Raw genomic sequence first — 19,750 nt, 5'->3', positions numbered from 1 at the left:
AGACATGAACATTATCACAGCAAGGAATGTTATTCAGATTGTTAGTAAAAGAGACCAAGGCAAGATGGAGGGCTGGCAAGGTCACAGTTAAGATGGCTTTGACCTCAGCCATTAAGGTGGTTTAATGCTGCTTGCGACGACTGTTAAGTTTTTAATTTGACTTGTGAGCTGAATGTGGAGGTAAGTTCAATGTGAAGCACACTGCAACTCGATTTATTCCAACAAGCACAAATACTGTTGTGACTGACCTCGAATAGTCATGATAGGTTCTTATTCCAAATAGTGCTATCAGGGACAAGGGAAGCAACTCTTCACTAACCATTCACAGCAGGCTGTGGTGAAACAGACGTCAGCATCAATGTATCAAATTTAGGAGATAAATTCAAAAAGATTACAACCGGATGATATCTACAGTTAGTCATAAATTTTGCAAATCATTTTACTTTCTTCACAACTGCAATCAAACTTAACAAATGGCCATCAAATCCATCGCTATATAGCAGTCAGGATTGAATCAGTTTCTAAATATCACTACAACTTTGGTCCCAAAGAATTCTGAAATGTTTCAGGTAATCTGAGACATAACATTTGCATCAAAGAGGTACTTAATGAACAAGATTAACTGATTAATGGAGATAAAGTTATACACACATAAACAAATTTGAATCACGGTAATACGTTGACAATATCTACCACAACAGAAAGCAACAATGCTTTTAACAGTTGAACATGTGGGAATAACAGGAAGCATGTGGTTAAGTTAGTAAAGGTCAAAAATCACTAGAAAGTCCAAGGTAACAAAGGTCCAAGACATTTTGGCTGAAACCAATGAACATCTGTCTGGTGATAACTGAACAAGGACCAGAATCCAGCAAATCTGGGATTCGAACCCATGACCATACATCCTGGTATCACAAAGGGACACAACTCTGCATGGTGAATTATAATACTTTAGAAACAGGGAAACGATTTGACAATGCTGTGTTCATCAGAAATATTTGGGCATGACACTTTTCCAAGTTATCAGCAAAGATGGAGTTGAAATCTGAAGATCCTTAAAAAAGGCAATGTTTATGAAGGGTGGGTTTTCAAAGTGATAGAGTTTCAGAAGTCTCTGACATGTTGTAATCAAGCGACAAAGATTAGAACTTACATCCTATGTGAAGCAAACTTTGCAATCAACCAACCACAAGGAGTATAGTGCTGGCTACCCAAGTACTTCCTCTCCTCAGTAAACTGAACCAGACCTCCCGAGAGATGGAAAGATTGTAGAGAAATGCGGCCATAAAACTATCATTTTAAAAGATTTCTGAAGATGTTACAAGACCTCTGCTGAAACTTGCTTCTACATATCACACTCAGAGTCTCGTTCTACATAATTCAGGAACAGGCACACGATGTGTGAGGGACAGGTTCATGGGAGGATTGGAAAAATTGTAGGAAGGTCTCTTATTCTACAAAGTAAAATACTAATTCACAGAAAACAAAATTACACAGAAAAGGAAAACAAAACTATTAGATAAGCTGAGGGTCATTGATAGTTAAATACATGTACTGACACATAGTCCGGGTATATTGTTCCTCTAAAACAAACATTTCCCCAGTATTACGAATATTTAAATTGTGTCTTACAGTAGTGAAACACCTTCCCAAAAGATGACAAACAACAACACAAGCTCACATCATAAGTTGACGATATTGCATCCCTTGACATATCTCAAATAAGAACAGAGATTGTTGTATAAAAATAACAAGTAGTAACACACCGATTTATGAAAATATGATTCTTTGTGAGATACGAAACTACACACACAGGTGTAGGCAGTAAAGTGGTTGCCATGGTAACATACAAAAATAGAGATAAGGCTTGTTACAATCAGGGCATTGGGGGATGAAATGACTTCCCAGCTCCATTTGTGAATTCTTTATCTCTTATTTGACCATACAGCCAGATCAACTCTTCTTGTGTTTTACATTTTATATTGGTCACTATGTGAAAGATGTCACAGGAATTCAAGATTAATTTCCTAAAAATATAAAATCTGAAAAGAAAACTGTTTCACACAAATATAAATATGATATGAAAAAGAAATATACATCCAGCCACAGATACTACTGTTATTTTACATACTGTTTTTGTAGTTACTATTGATGGGCCTTATGTGAAGCATAACTGGAATTAATTCAGCCATATTAGAAAGATTCTTATAGACACATCCAGTCGTTTAATCAATACATTGCCTGGTTCACAGTGTAAGTAAACTTAGGCTCAGAATTATTCGTTACACTGAGTCTAACAAACCCTAGTAGAAGGTCGCGTCAGCTAACCTTTGAGCGACCTATTACCGTCCAATCAAACACGAGAAGACTGAGCGGATTTAACCAATCAGACAACGACTACTTGTTAGGGTTCGGCGGGACTTACAAAACGTTTTTTTTATTTTTCTCCCTGGTCGCTGACACTGATCTATCAACAAACGAAAATCCGCATAAAACACAGATATTTGACCTGCAGTATATAACCCTTAGGGGTTTCTAATGACATGGTTACTATTAGCTTATATTTCCGCAAGATGACATCCTTGAATATTGATAAAAATGCTATTTGAACTTAAACACCTATCAGGCTATACACCATAAACAAAACGCATTGATTTATGGCCTGAGTTCGGTCTCTGTCACATTATGTAATTACACAGACAGGCAGGTGTGATACTTGTACACATGACATGTTATGATGTCTGTTGATTGCAAAATGTTATACACAAAAAATGAGCATGTATTTACAAAACCCAACATCTCTATATATACACACACAATGAGCTGTGAGGGCATCTGCAAATGAACCAGGCGTTACACTTGAGTGCACACCCACCTGCTCTGTCTGGGTTCGGTATCCCGGCTGCTTCGTTTCTTGGGAAGTAAACCCAAGTACAAAATTATTGCACTTTTGGTTTGTGATTGTACGCTTATAATCTTGTTTATATGTTTTTTCATAATCAGCAATGTATATTAAATGTCATGAATAAGTGATAATTGTGTTTTAATTATGTTTGATTTTTTGGTTGCATGTGACCTTTAACTTTCGCGATTTAGTAAGCTGTGTTCTGATTGGTCAGTCCAAAAGGTTAGCTGACACGACCTTCTACAAGGGTTTGTTAGACTCAGTTTAGCAGTATAACGAATAATACTGAGCCTAAGTTTACTTAGACTGACTGGTTCAATAACTGGAATTAATTTGGCCATATTGGAAAGATTCTTATAGACACATCCAGATGTTCAATCCAGCAATTATATTAACTGGTAGACATGTTAGAAGTAGCATGCAGATCTGTTATATCAGATCTTTGCCAAACATACAAAAAGGAGATCTTTGCTTCCAATACAATTCTAAACTAAATCAACAAATTGCTCAATATCAGAGACACAGAAACAGCATACACACTCACATTCAGGGATTTTTACAATAAATTAAACCTTTGCCATTTAACATGTTTAACAGTTGATTCAAATATCTAACTGGCCACATCATACAAATATGAATGATATCTGGAGCATTTATATATTCTCAACAAATTCTTTGAAATTATGATAAGAAAAAATATAGTACAAAATAATAAAGAGACATTATGTTGAGGGGTCAATTATCAAAATAACTGGAAAAAAAGTTATTGTAAAAGAAAAACCATATGAACTCTCAATCCAACATGGTACATCATTGCACAATATATCGGCTCCATTTACAAGCTATGAATACTACTGCAGCCATTGCCCACACTGATGAATGCATTATCTAATCACTGTCCTAGTTCACACACAGGCAGGAGACATGATATACAGAATATTGTCATCTTGCTGGGATATCAAAACATATACAGGCACAGATGATATTGAACTCCATGAATACAAACAAGTGCTTTTGGCTCATATTATTATGCATAAGCTATATACAACCACCTGGGTGTATTCCAGGGCATCAGCTGTGGTCGGCAGTTACACATTGTGTTATAGCTAAAGTAGATAGAATTCTCATAAAGAATCCCCAATATTATGACAACACTGGTTGCCACTGTTACTAGGGATGTCACAGATACTTACGTGTCATGAATCGATACGTATCACGATACCCATGGCACGATTCGATACGTATCACAATACCTATTTTTCTGTCATTCTTGCGTAAAATTTAGTTACATTTTGAACATTAATATTTCATATTTTGTAATTGTCCATGAAAAGATCAACATTTTTTATTCTCAGAGATTAAAAAGTTCTAATTTCCCATCTTTGTGCATGAAAAAAAATCATTTATAACTCTCATATCATCAAACAAACATGATACAATTGCAAAATGTAAACAATACATAAACATATTTAAACCAATACTTTCAAAACTAAATATCGATACAGTTTTGAATGTATCGATAATTGTATAGTCTTAGAAAAAGTATCAATGCATCAATGTATCGTGGCATCCCTAATTGTTACATCACAGTAGCCCACAGTTCCTTGGCAACGGGCTGCAGTTCTCATGCGACTTCACCAGTGCTATGTTTCTTGCTTGTAACTCCCTCCTGTATTATGTCCTATAAAGTTGCTCTTTGTTATACAGTGACATCTGTTGTGAGTTTTATATACAGCCTCTAACTTATGCTGCCATTTATACTTATGCTGCCATTTATTGTTTTGTTTACTTGGGGATTAGGTACAAATTCAATCCATTTTAGTTACAATAACAGTGACCTTACTAGTCATAGCAATGCCACTCGTTCCTCGTCAAACAGTCAATGGAAGATCTCAGCCTTCAACAGGTGATACTGCTGTGTGAAACACTGTCCCCCATATGACAACAACATAGCACTATTTCAATCAGTTATACATCGCATACAATGAACAAAGCATTCCCATCAACGAAACTGGTTGTTCTATTGTTTTGAAGCATTAGGCCAGACCAATTTTATTTCTTGTTTTATGGATTTTTGTCCTCAGAAAACCTAAAGGCAGTAGGAAAAAAATAAAAAATAAAAATCACCAGTCAAAGTAATGTTCCTTTTAAATACTAAGAGTATTTTATTTTTGGCTATTTATGAAGTGTATATGGGTAAAAAAACAATCAAAATATATTCTTTTGTAAGTTTACATATTTGGCCAATAAAAACATAAGGGTTTTATGTTTGAGTGGGGAATTTTTTATTTATTTTCTTATTCTTAAAAAAATACTACCAGCGGATCCGTAAACAAGAAATAAAATTGGTCTGGCCTTACACAAATTAGAGGTATTATGTACATCTGTCTATTCCTCCTGATCCCTCCCTCACAATGTCCCACTTTCAACACAAGGCTCTTCCACAGCAGTATTTACATCAGTTACACATACAGTCTGTGACATGAACCACTTGTCCAAAACCTAAGTCTTGTAATATTCTTCTGCTGTACAAAGACTACATATACTGAAAATTTACAGAAATACACATTTGGGGCTAGTAGAATCTAAACTGTTTGGCACAGACTGTACATAATGTGTCAGTGAGTCATTAGAAAGATTTATTTACATGCTGCTACCCTATTTTGATAGGGATAATTGTATCTGTCAATGATACAAAAGACCCATTCTCTTGATCTGTGTAAATTAAAATAGCACAACATACCCTATTATCCTTATCAAAAGTTGAGTAGCATATTTCTAGAAATCTCAACAAATGTAAATCTATTTTCCTTGCAAAGACACAGTTTTACCAAATCACACTTTCTTCCTCTCTCTCTGTTACCTATTTTCTTCCTCTACATTCCAGGTGGGTGACCTGGACCCCTCCCTCAGTTGCGTGTATTGTGTCCCTAACTGATCTATAGACACACTACGTCGACAACCGGCGAAGTCCGCAAGGTCTTTCCCCCTTTGTTCGTTAACACAGATTCGTGGCTTTGAGCCAATATGTGAAGAGCAACTTCGTAATTCGGAGGTGGTGTCATTGGTGGCTCATCAGATGAAGACATTCGCGTCTGAAGAAGAAACGGTCATCAGAATATTAAGTACATATCATATTACTCACTTTCCTGACAGCACAACTGACATTGAACATTGGCATTGATGTCTAGTTTTTTAAAGTGTTTACTCGTCAAGACCTGGGTTTCATTCCCCACATGGGTACAATATCATGTGAAGCCCATTTCTGGTGTCCCAGGCCTTGATATTACTAGAATTTTGTTAAAAGCGACATGAAGTGATACACAATCCCTCACATCATAACTAACCACATACACCTGCATTTCACCATTGTGTCAAAAGTACTGGATTCTATATTACTGTGTATTTGCTAGTAACTTTCAATTTTATTACATGAGCAAGAACTTTAATCCTGCAGCATTCAACACATTATCAAAAAATGATCAACAAACTACGAAAATTGTGTGTATCTTAAAGAGTGCGTGGCTTCTTGTTCTGGCCTCATAGTGCTAGTCCACCGAGATGGTACCACCTCAGTTTTAAGATTGAAAGAGTGAGTTTAGTTTTACGCCACTTTTAGCAATATTCCAGCAATATCATGGCGGGGGACATGAGAAATGTAAGTTTTATGATAAAATTATTATTTTTATACTTATCCTGACTCATGATTATTGCTTATCTCCCTTCTCCTTCGACGGTCAAGTGGAAACCTTGAATCCTATTCAAGTTCACTGAAGCCTCCGTACAATCACTCACTCCTAGTTACCTCCCTTGTTCTCGCCTAAACAGGTCCCCCATGACCTGAGACTAGCTCTTATCACTCTCTCCGTAATATGCCCACATTGCAACTTGCAGTGAAGACCGTAATGCTGAGAGTGGGGACGGTCGGGAGGGCTTACCTCATGAGTCAGGATAAGTATAAAAATAATAATTTTATCATAAAAATTACATATTTTTCCTTATCCTGACTCATGATTATTGCTTATGAAATCCGATGGAATAGGTGGTGGGTCAGCCACCTAACTGGATTCGCTGTTGCTGTCTATATATAGTTCAAACGCTTACCCCTGTAAAATCCTGTTGTTGCCTTCCCTTGTGAATTTGTCATATAGGGGGGACCACCTACTCTTAATTGATTAAGAAAAGTAAATCTCATAGATTTCCGTGGTTTAGATGGTTTTCCAAACGATCCATATGTTAAAGTAAGGACTATTACCGAAACTGGTATCGCAACCCATGAGTTAAGTTAAGGGCTATTACTTAACAAGGTTTATATCACTCATGTTCTGACTTCTCAAGTAAGTCAGGTGGGCATGGACTCTATGCTGGTGGCAATGGGACAGTTGCCTAGCATCTACAAGTCAGCGTGATTTGGGTGAGTTCTCAATGTCTGGTTGGATTTGTGAGTTGTTGAGCCACTACTAGTGGTTCTAACTGGTGAATGCCTGATACATCCTCTGTCGCAATATCTCGTAGATAGTGATTAGCAAACACTGTGTCAGATCTCCAAAAACAGCCTTCCATGATAGATGATAATGAGCAATTTCCATGTAATGAGAGCGTTGATGCTAACGCTCTTATTTCGTGTGGATTACATGCTGTAGGCGGCGGTTATCCTTCTGTTTTGTAGGCTCTCAAAATAACTGCTCTAATCCAAAAAGATATTGTGGTTCGTGAGACCTCAATCGATGGGGCAGGTGATAATGGGATGAAGAGACGTTTAAACTTTCTCCTTCTTGACGTAGTTCGTTGTAAGTAGATTCTTAAAGCTCTTACTGGACATAAGGATAAATCCTCTATGTCTTGATGTCCAAGACTGACGACAGTGCTGGTACATGAAATTGACGATCTGGTTGACCAGGAAGTTGATTCTTTGCTATGAAATCCCATCTCAGTCCTAAATGGACTGCTGCATGCTCTCCTGTGTCGAACCTCGTTTGTGCGAAGTCAAGAGCATGTATTTCTGACATTCTAGCTGCTGTCCGCCGTGATGTTGCTGGAATATTGCTAAAAGCGGCGTAAAACCAAACTCAGTCAGTCAGTCTAGCTGCTGTTGCTAAGGCAAGGAGAAATATCGTTTTTTGAGTGAGGAACTCAAAAGTTGTGTCTTGTAAAGTCTCATAATCCTCACTTGTGAGATGCCGTATAAGGGACTCCAGTGCTCGCCCAACCAACCGCCCAACCCAACTTGGGTGAAAAGGGAGAGAGTGACAAGTAAGGCTGGTCACATGACTGTTTGCGCGTGAAAAGGGCAAAACGGAGGTAACTCGTGGGTAAGTGTATTTTTACGTCTGCTATGGGAACTTCAAGGGATTCAAGTGTTCCACTACCATTCGCAAGGGAAAGGGAGATAAGCAAAAGATCATGAGTCAGGATAAGAAAAAGTATAAGGCTTCTACCCTGAATACGTCTTGGTGATAATTAGAAATTTTTTATACCCCCTCGTAGTCTCAGGTCACGTGGGACCGGTTTTGGCGGGAACAAGGGAGGTAACTAGAGGTGAGTGATTGTACGGACGCTTCAGTGAATTTGAATAGGATTCACGGTTTCCACTTGACCGTCGAAGGAGAAGGGAGATAAGCAATAATCATGAGTTAGGATGAGGAAAAATATTGGCTTCACACATTGTACCTACGTGGGGAATCCAATCTGGGTCTTCGGTGTGACTAGTGAATGCCTTAACCACTAGGCTACCCCACCGCCCTTTTAACATGGATATCCCACTCATGCACAGTATACCAACTCCAAGTCAACTTTCCTTATTTCATACCTTACTACTGTTTGTTTGTTTGGATCTAACCATCAAACTATCACCCTCCACGCAGATGCTCATCTAGGAGTCCATGGCCATTATGTATTAAGGCAATGTGTCACTGCATAGCGCATTATCACGTATCAATCAATGTTACTATCAGCATGACTGTGGATTGGTCAGAAGGTCTTCATTGAATCTTTTGACAGGTGAACGGTTGTGAAGTTCTGCTCCGGAAAAGACGAAAGTGCACGGACTAAGCAGCAGTTTCATACTTACATTTCTCAGCATCTGCGGTGTGGCTGGGTACAGATCGGTGGTGACAACCTCGTCGTATGTTGGTGGAGGCATGAATAATGAGGCATTATCTCCATCACCACTCATGCCTTCACCGTTGATGGATTCAAAGTGGTCATTTCGTCCTGCAATTAAAAAGTATAATAAGGATGACCATTTAGTTAAACTAGTTGCTTGGCAGATTTTGAGATGTCAACTATTATGTATGTAACACATGCAAGTACAATATTTTCTTAAATCAGACAATTTTCCAAACCCCTGGCTATCTTCACTGTGTAGTTTCTATCAATGAACAGTCAATGAATATACATATTCTGGAAAGTACCCACTGAAATATAAAGTAACCAATATTTGAGAAACAACTTTCCAGTATTTGTACAAACATACATTAGGGATGGCAACAGGAAAATCGAATTTCAGCTGGAAACTTAATATTGTGTCATCGAATGTGGGGTTCAGACGATTCACAAAATTTATCAATTTGAAAACAAATCGGCAGAAATCCGTGGATCAACAGAAAATTTCCATCCCTGATACATGTGTACAAAGGATTATCATACCAGATCTTCCATTTCCTCGTTGTCGCTGTTGGAAGCAGTAGAGGATGATGAGGAAAATGACAACAGCCATGCCGACCACAATCATGATGAGAATTGTGTTCTGGTTCATAATCTGTTCATCAGCTGGAAAGAAAGAGCAAGTTTCAATCTAAAGTTCAAAATCCTTCCTGGAAAGAAAACAAGTCACTAAAACGTATACTTGAGTTTGTGAGTGAGCAACTATACGATGACAGTCTGCCAATGATCAAGTCTGGCCTGGACAAATCATTAGTTGATACTTTGAGCAACATCCCTCTCTGACGAGGTACAGTGACACCAGTTAATTATCAGCTAATAAATGTTTTCCAGTAAATCACAACAACCCTATTTAAAACAGAGCTTGACATATACAGGAACATCCCTCATTAGGTCACAATCATTTCCTGATGAATCTCAACATCCCCATTTTCACAGCTTGATTTGTTCAATAGACAGGACAGTGCCATTTCTACAATATGTATTAGCATTAACAATGTATTCACAATCGTTTTCCAGTGAATTGCAACACCTCTACTTACGACAGAGCTCGACCTTTGATATACAGGAGCCATCTTCACATTGCCTGTAGATCGTCAAGTCACATTTAAATTCTGTGACTGGCTTCCGTTCACCACTTGAATCACTGTTTTTGTACGTCACAGACATAATGGAATCTGAAAAGAATCAATACTGTGCTGGAGTATAAATCATACATTTTATTGCTTTTTGGTTTAATTAACCAGTTTTACTAAAGGTCTAGAAGGAAATCAAAAGACATCAAGGACTTGGATAACTAATGTTAAGCTGATCAGTATGGACATGGTACTGACAAATCAAGAAACAAGAGTTCCATTGATGAAGGAATTTAGATCCTGGTATGGTAAGGGATGCAACTCTGAAGAGTGAACTGAAGCACCCTGGGACCATCTTGGCCAATCAACAATTCTTGGAACAAACTCTTGCAGCACTATGCTTGGGCACCCAATTATGGTGGTTCAAGAGTAAATATATTAATTGCTAGTGTGCTCCCAATTACTGTATATTACTGTAGATAGGCCCATCTCATAGATAAGTCGACCCCTTAACTTGACCCTTAAAATCAGTATCAAAATGGTATGTTTCGTACAACAGCCAACCCCCCTTGATTAGGATCTTAATCACGGTCACAAGACAACTGGCAGTTACTGTCTTAGATGTAAAAGGTAAGTATGTTTGGTGAGAACTGAATCAATAAAGATAATAGGTACCTCAATCTAGAGTGAGTGTTCAAACCACAGATGGGCCGCCATCAAAAAAGGAAAAGATTTGTTAAGAAAGTGTATTGCCTTCAAATTGTGTTTAGTGTATTCTGCTAATTGAAATAATAATATCTGTGTAATCAGTGGTTGACACAGTTAGTTATATCAATCAGTTCATTTCAGACAAATACTTGTGTAAATCACTATATTTCATTGAAGGAACTTCAATTGGGAGATATAATGTTCCACTAGGTTCGCCAGAAGAAGAAGACAAGCAAATAAGCATGAGTCAGGATAAGAAAAAATATAAGGTTTCTACCCTGAATACATCTATGTGATAATTAGAATTTTTTTATACCCCCTCGTAGTCTCAGGTCACGTGCGACCGGTTTTGGCGGGAACAAGGGAGGTAACCAGAGGTGAGTGATTGTACGGACGCTTCAGTGAATTTGAATAGGATTCACGGTTTCCACTTGACCGTCGAAGGAGAAGGGAGATAACCAATAATCATGAGTCAGGATGAGGAAAAATATGGGCTTCACACACTGTACCTACGTGGGGAATCGAACCTGGGTCTTCGGTGTGACTAGCGATTGCCTTAACCACTAGGCTACCCCACCGCCCTTTTAACATGGATATCCCACTCATGCACAGTATACCAACTCCAAGTCAACTTTCCTTATTTAATACCTTACTACTGTTTGTTTGTTTGGATCTAACCATCAAACTATCACCCTCCACACAGATGCTCATCTAGGAGTCCATGGCCATTATGTACTAAGGCAATGTGTCACTGCATAGCGCATTATCACGTATCAATCAATGTTACTATCAGCATGACTGTGGATTGGTCAGAAGGTCTTCATTGAATATTTCATTGAATCTTTTGACAGGTGAACGGTTGTGAAGTTCTGCTCCAGAAAAGACGAAAGTGCACGGACTAAGTAGCAGTTTCATACTTACATTTCTCAGCATCTGCGGTGTGGCTGGGTACAGATCGGTGGTGACAACCTCGTCGTACGTTGGTGGAGGCATGAATAATGAGGCATTATCTCCATCACCACTCATGCCTTCACCGTTGATGGATTCAAAGTGGTCATTTCGTCCTGCAATTAAAGAGTATAATAACGATGACCATTAGTTAAACCAGTAACTTGGCAGATTTTGAGATGTCAACGATTATGTATGTAACACATGAAAGTACAATATTTTCTTAAAACAGACAATTTTCCAAACCCCTGGCTATCTTCACTGTGTAGTTTCTATCAATGAACAGTCAATGAATATACATATTCTGGAAAGTACCCACTGAAATATATAGTAACCAATATTTGAGAAACAACTTTCCAGTATTTGTACAAACATACATCAGGGATGGCAACAGGAAAATCGAATTTCAGCTGGAAACTTAATATTGTGTCATCGAATGTGGGGTTCAGACGATTCACAGAATTTATCAATTTGAAAACAAATCGGCAGAAATCCGCGGATCAGCGGAAAATTGCCATCCCTGATACATGTGTACAAAGGATTATCATACCAGATCTTCCATTTCCTCGTTGTCGCTGTTGGAAGCAGTAGAGGATGATGAGGAAAATGACAACAGCCATGCCGACCACAATCATGATGAGAATTGTGTTCTGGTTCATAATCTGTTCATCAGCTGGAAAGAAAGAGCAAGTTTCAATCTAAAGTTCAAAATCCTTCCTGGAAAGAAAACAAGTCACTGAAACGTATACTTGAGTTTGTGAGGGAGCAACTATACGATGACAGTCTGCCAATGATCAAGTCTGGCCTGGACAAATCATTAGTTGATACTTTGAGCAACATCCCTCTCTGACGAGGTACAGTGACACCAGTTAATTATCAGCTAATAAATATTTTCCAGTAAATCACAACAACCCTATTTAAAACAGAGCTTGACATATACAGGAACAATCCCTCATTAGGTCACAATCATTTCCTGATGAATCTCAACATCCCCATTTTCACAGCTTGATTTGTTCAATAGACAGGACAGTTGCATTTCTACAATATGTATTAGCATTAACAATGTATTCACAATCGTTTTCCAGAGAATTGCAACACCTCTACTTACGACAGAGCTCGACCTTTGATATACAGGAGCCATCTTCACATTGCCTGTAGATCGTCAAGTCACATTTAAATTCTGTGACTGGCTTCCGTTCACCACTTGAATCACTGTTTTTGTACGTCACAGACATAATGGAATCTGAAAAGAATCAATACTGAGCTGGAGTATAAATCATATGTTTTAGTGCTTTTTGGTTTAATTAACCAGTTTTACTTAAGGTCTAGAAGGAAATCAAAAGACATCAAAGACTTGGATAACTAATGTTAAGCTGATCAGTATGGACATGGTACTGACAAATCAAGAAACAAGAGTTCCATCGATGAAGGAATTTAGATCCTGGTATGGTAAGGGATGCAACTCTGAAGAGTGAACTGAAGCACCCTGGGACCATCTTGGCCAATCAACAATTCTTGGAACAAATTCTTGCAGCACTATGCTTGGGCACCCAATTATGGTGGTTCAAGAGTAAATATATTAATTGCTAGTGTGCTCCCATTTACTGTATATTACTGTAGATAGGCCCATCTCATAGATAAGTCGACCCCCTAACTTGACCCTTAAAATCAGTATCAAAATGGTATGTTTCGCACAATAGCCAACCCCCCTTGATTAGGATCTTAATCACGGTCAACCCAGACCACAAGACAACTGGCAGTTACAGTCTTAGATGTAAAAGGTAAGCATGTTTGGTGAGAATTGAATCAATAAAGATAATAGGTACCTCAATCTAGAGTGTGTGTTCAAACCACAGATGGGCCTCCATCAAAAAAGGAAAAGATTTGTTAAGAAAGTGTATTGCCTTAAAATTGTGTTTAGTGTATTCTGCTAATTGAAATAATAATATCTGTGTAATCAGTGGTTGACACAGTTAGTTATATCAATCAGTTCATTTCAGACAAGTGCTTGTGTAAATAACTATCTCAGGACAAAATGACTCATCTGTCTAGGTTGGTACTAGACTTCACAGACTAGTTGCCTTGGCATCCCTGATCAGGCTGCTTCATTTATAAATATGATACAGTTTGTGCTAATAGATAAACATTAAAACAAAGGGCTAAAATAAGTAAAAGGGAAAAAAATCATGCTGGGGCAGTCAAATGATATGAATTTCATAACCTTTGTAATTGTATATTAGTCTGCTTGCTCATGGCTGTTGTAATGTTTAAAACCCAGCTAAAGTACTGTCGGAAATAGAAAAAAACTGTTTTTTCGCATTGATATGTACAATTTATGTAGTTAATATGTGTAAGTGTGAAATATCTGTTAAACTAAGTTTGGCCTAACTACAGTTTCAGTGGTAGGGAGATGGGAAAGGTAGAAAAAGGACTTTACTGAGGAGAGATTAGTGCAGAAATGAGAAAATGCGGGTATTTTCTAAGTCCAAAGGGACTTATTTGGAACAGACCATGACTTTATGCAAATTAGTGTTCGATGATATTATATTACAAAGGACAATTTTTAAATGTCCATTTTGAAATTAAACTTAGCTTCATTAAAAACGATAATTAAACTTAGCTTCATTAAAAACGATAGTGACGTAAAAAATAATAACTTTAATACTGAAACTATGAAGGATGTAGCTACCATGGAGTCTCACTACCGCTATAAAAAGAAACAGGTAGGAGGGGTTGTCTCAAAAGCAAATCCAGGACGGGTGTTGCAGACGGTGGTTGGGGTCGGGCTTGGGGATAGAGATATAAGCTGAGATAAGATAATCCTTTAGGGAATTAAACTGGGAAGCAAATGGCATGTCATAACAATTTACAAATAATCTCCAGTCCTGTCGATCTTCGGGTGGTCATGCCACCTATATATTTTGAGACATTTAAACAATGTCTGATTTAAGCTTTTCCATGGGTATCATACCCTTTATGTATCTCAACATAAACTTTATGATCAATAGATGAGACATGAAAAAACACAAAACATCTTTGAGATGACCCCTTGTGCTTGTAGGCAGGACATGCATTTCATGACAGGTGAGTCGACGGTTTGTCGTCATACCTGGCTGAGTGACCTAATTGCCATCTATAGTCCGATCTATTGTTTTGAGCAGCTAGTCATAATTTTTGCTCGATTTTACGAATAAACATGCTTTTCTGGATATACTATCACGCATCCCACAGAATGCCCAGTTAGGCCGATGTGGGTTATTTCGATATATGCTATTTGTAAATTTGTCAATTTTAGGGATACAGAGTAACACCCTAAAACAGTTTTTTTTCAATTTCCAACAGTACTTCAGTGCCTTCACTCAGGGCCTGAAGGTCTTGTATCCCAAGTAAAGAGTATGGATCTGAACAATTTGGTTGCCTTAGAAATGCAGTATGAAACCAATGCCAATGATGCATCTAGACATGCAGTAACTTGTCATTTACATCACACTTCTTGGGGATCAAAATTTGCACCATCTTACTAGCCTCAATTAATTTGCCTAATATAAAACAGTGGTAGAATTTCAGGATTGTTTGTGTTTTTGTGGACGTCCTAATAATGTTATGTCTTATTAAAGGATGGCTCTTGGTGTTTCTAATCACATATGAAACAATTTCCAAGCGTGACATCAATTCTCAAACCAAAACAATAGACCTCCCCACAGCAAAGCAGACAACCAAAGCACTGCACAGAAAATATGACTTTGGCCATGTTTTTATCTATTAAAGGAAAACTGAGCAAACCTGAGGTTTTTCTTATGGATGAGTTACAAAATACCATTTCCCAGTTCAGTCAGATATCCTGTTATCGTTGCTTTTACAGTTGTATCGTCTGTTCATATTTCAGAATAAGAATATTGTTCACAAACAAGAAAAATGTCTGGTGTTGCACCCAAGGTTTAAGAAATTTCTCTTGCAGAATAAGCCAAGGATAAGTTCAGTGGTTATAATTCTTATGTGTTTGTGATGTATCATGTCACCCTCTATTATCATGGTAGTTAATGTTGTTGCTATCAGGATTATGAACACCTACTGACATATGGTATTTTATATATATTTTCAGTTGACTGATGTTTAATCTTTATTTCCGTCACAGATAATGTGCCACATAGTTGCAACTCGTTTAACTATCGTGGCAATCCTAATTGCCTTGTTTGACCAAGAAATTGATGCAACTCTTTATTATCGCTGTATTGCTATTTTCTTACTATGGTACATGGTACAAGCAAATGACACTGTCAAAACAAGTGACAAATCTAAATAGTTTTAACATGAAAAAATTATTTAGGAATTTCATTCAGATTAGTATATCATCCATATCATCATGTTTTCAACCAAATATCTGAAACTTCTATTCATTTGGATACAAGGTAACAATAACATAACAAAATTTTTTTGCTGCCTTAAAAAGTAGGAAGGCATTTCCTATTCTCGCGGTTCTTACAGATATCGGCTGAAGAAATAACACAAACAATTCTTATCGTATTAATGCTTGTTGTTTTTAAATGAAGGGCCTTCTTCTAACATCTACATCGATCAGCTGCCAGATCCATCAGGTGAATTACCACTCGTGAGCCCGGTGATAAACAATGCCATCCGCCATTGACGAAATGAGGCTTCTCCCATTCTCGCGGTATTACCAGGAATTAACGTTATTGAGAGTACCGGTATGTAAGAGCAATCCTGCGGAAAAGGCGGGAAAAAGTAATGATATGTCCAAGTTGGTATAAACTCCCCAATATTCGTGACACTGCAAGATTTTGATTACTCACAGACTTGGTCCACTTCCTGGTTACCAGTCGGTGATGTAAACAACCACTAAGTTTTCGGCATCAGTGATTTCAGCAGAAAACGTGTTTACCGCGAGAATAGACGGACCGATACCATACAATTTGCCATTCTGTGCAGGGTGAAGCTGCATAATAGCTCACTTCCTGCTATAGTTTTAGGACAGAAAATATGCAAATGACCATATAGTTGTTGCAGGATTACTCTTGACAAAGTAAGTTTTGATTCATGCTAGATGTAATGGCAGTAGGGGTGATACTAGTTTCAAAATGTTCCAGAACTTACTGAAATGATGAATACTTTAATGTTTCTATGATTAGACATGACATTCCAATGAAATAAATCACTTTTTCAAGAGAGATGAATGTTTATACGTAATTTGCCTATGTAAACTGATGATGCCCAGCATGGTGTTTCTGCTTTCCCGATGTTTTCATGTGCTGCAATAATAGAGAGCCCGCGATAATAGAGTCCAACTATGATTACTCTTTAAGCATGTTTAAAGGTGAGGTGAGGTGAAATTGGGTTTTACGTCCTGTTTGAGAATATTTCGCTCATATGATATGACGCGGTCGGGGATCGAACCCGCGACCTTCCGCTCTCCACATGTTTAAAACACTGTTTGCAGGTTGAGGTTCTTAATAGAAAAGTAAACGTTTTTCGAGTTAATGTGTTTTACCATATATACATACTTAGTGGATAGTTGTCACAAGCACGAACGTAATTCAATATTTTTCTTTTACACTGAAGAAAAAAGGGAAATGTGATTTTTCTGTTTACTTATTTCAGAATGTTACTACCATTACCTTCCGTGGTTACTGAGTTCAATATAACGTCTGCGGTATTCATAAGTGACGCGAATCTTACAGACAGGGTTCCTGTCCGAGGCTGTCGTAATTCTTACGATAGCGGGTCCAGAACAAAATTACAACAATCTGACAGAATTATGCTCCCTGGTTCGCTTTTCTTTAACACTGAAGGGGTTATTTTTTTGTGGTCGTTTATGAACATAGGTTAATGAGTTCAACATCTAACAAAGACCTTTCTTACCTGGTGTACAGAAACGTAATCACTAACAGAATAAGTCCCTACCTTATATGAAACTACGACCAAGAGACAGTTAGGGAGGCATTTCTGACAAAAACATCAACAAATCCAAAAGCCTCCCGTAAACGACCTTCACCCACGTAGTGGTCGGAAGCAACTTCCGCCAACGAGAGTTACCTGCCCTTCACTAGGCATCGCGGAAGACGCATGCATGTCCGAGTGACCTTTAACATACTTTAAGATATCCCATCGATCTTGAAATGTATTCATTTTTGAAAATTATATGTTTTATAGTTTTAGATAAAAATTCAAGTCTCCTTTTCGAATGAAAAACAACAACAAATGATTATGTACTGTTTGTGTTTGGAGAAGAGCTTTGGCACGCTCGATAACCCAGCGACAGTCTGACGTCAAAGAGCATTGTTTTGGTAACAGAGTTTCACAAATTACGTCATTAGGTATTGTTTGTGGCAGAGACCATATTATCGCGACAGTAATGGTTAATGATAAAGTACTGCTGAGGCCTGTCCCTCGGTATAATGGTCTTTCTTTGTGGTGCTGTATTCTAAAGGTAGGCCGAAACTAGAAGATCATCACTGACAGTCACGTTTATGACGACCAACGTCTTTGTTTTTGTTTCTGTCATGGACTCCAATAGTAAATGAAAGACATTTTACAGGAGAAATTCAATTCAAGGGACACTTGACTGGAACTGAAATAAACATTCCGTGTAGAAATATATATGTTGATAAAAGTTTAAGTAAGGCATTATTGCTCACCCTTGACCCACACGTTTTAATCTGAGACAAGCCGACATCTTCATCTTTTAGTTTTAAGCGGGTAAGAACAATCTGTTTTAACTGAACGGTATGAAAACAGTCTATTCAACAGGGACCGTTCATTATTTATGCTGGTGGGGGGAGAGAGAAAATGATGGTATTTATGGAGCCTGTATAATGTGAATAACACACCCATCACCCACCATCTAGAGTAAATGTACAAAGTGAGTGTCCCTCGCATGTCATGTACAAAATCAATGAAGACCCCCCTAGGAAAATTGATGACCTCTCTACCTCCCCAGAACAAAGTGGGTGACAACCCCCACCCCCACTCTAGAATCATCATCACCCTCTAGCCATAAATTATGGAACGGTCTCATAACATGATATTAACTCTTTGAAACGTGGGCATTAACTGTTAGTATTTCGGTACTACACTCTGTATCCCAGATAGCATTCAGACGTTGGCCCAACGTTGACAATGGTTTGGGCCAACGTCCGAATGCTATCTGGGATGGTGCTGACAAACCTAGGAACGTAATTAGGGATTCGAACCCATATGTCCAGCTGGTGTTCATGTGTCAGAGGCTATGACTTCAGCACTATAACCTCTTTTGGATTCGTTTTGATGAAGTGTTAATTAATATTTTATAAGTGACAGAATTTAAAACCGTTTACAGATTTTTACCCTTTAAATCAAGCGTTTCGCTTTGGTGTCAGGTATCCTAGCCACAGATGAGCACGCACACAACTGATTGTTTGCTGGTTCATATGAAAACGCATAAAGTTACTATTGTCTTGTCTCTGCTTCATTGTCATATAACCTGGACCCATCGAGGCTTTAGTTCACACATGACGTCACAATCTGTTTCGATCTTTTCACTAACTCAGTACAGGATGTCTCGCGTTCGTGACTTATCTGACGTCATTGTTATATTTCGGACACGGCTAAGAAGCTGTGACGGTAAAAGGTTCAGGAAATTTATCACATCGTAATGGATATACCTATACTGTTAAAATATAGTAGGGGATACCTCATTTTGGAGGATATTATTTGGAAACCAAGTTATATGATTGCATAGGGATTTTTTAATTTCGTGCAAGAGATATCTATGAGCGAGTGAGTTTAGTTTTACGCCGCACTCAGCAATATTCCATCTATATGGTAGCGGTCTGTAAATAATTGAGTATGGACCAGGCAGTCCTGTGATTAACAGCATGAGCATCGATCTGCGCAATTGGTAATCGATGACACATGTCAACCACGTCAGGGAGCCTGACCACCCGATCCTGTTAGT

At 38.1% G+C, this 19,750-nt stretch overlaps 1 protein-coding gene across 1 annotated transcript; it reads right to left on the bottom strand.

Annotated features, from left to right (window-relative positions):
- Positions 1 to 5,229: 5,229 nt before the first annotated feature.
- LOC124273791 lies at positions 5,230 to 17,805 on the bottom strand. Its single transcript, XM_046709100.1, has 5 exons — positions 17,719 to 17,805; positions 12,908 to 13,042; positions 12,350 to 12,472; positions 11,773 to 11,915; positions 5,230 to 6,000 (listed from the first exon to the last, which is right to left on the bottom strand). Exons 2-5 carry the CDS (start codon positions 13,032 to 13,034, stop codon positions 5,845 to 5,847), a joined length of 549 nt encoding a protein of 182 aa, XP_046565056.1. The 5' UTR covers positions 13,035 to 13,042; positions 17,719 to 17,805; the 3' UTR covers positions 5,230 to 5,844.
- Positions 17,806 to 19,750: the final 1,945 nt, after the last annotated feature.

The sequence above is a fragment of the Haliotis rubra genome, unplaced genomic scaffold (genome assembly GCF_003918875.1).
Source record: "Haliotis rubra isolate DU_JTF1 unplaced genomic scaffold, ASM391887v1 Scf184, whole genome shotgun sequence".
In the NCBI taxonomy this organism is placed as follows: domain Eukaryota; kingdom Metazoa; phylum Mollusca; class Gastropoda; order Lepetellida; family Haliotidae; genus Haliotis; species Haliotis rubra.
The sequence above is the reverse complement of the archived record's forward strand: the minus strand, read 5'-3'. Positions and strand labels throughout refer to the sequence as shown.

Excerpts from the sequence above, each read along its gene's own strand:
- LOC124273791 (XM_046709100.1), bottom strand. The coding sequence starts at position 13,034 with ATGTCTGTGACGTACAAAAACAGTGATTCAAGTGGTGAACGGAAGCCA. Across the intron at positions 12,473-12,907 it reads ATCAAAGGTCGAGCTCTGTC|CTGATGAACAGATTATGAAC; the intron begins GTAAGTAGAGGT and ends CTTTCTTTCCAG. Across the intron at positions 11,916-12,349 it reads ACGAGGAAATGGAAGATCTG|GACGAAATGACCACTTTGAA; the intron begins GTATGATAATCC and ends CTTTAATTGCAG.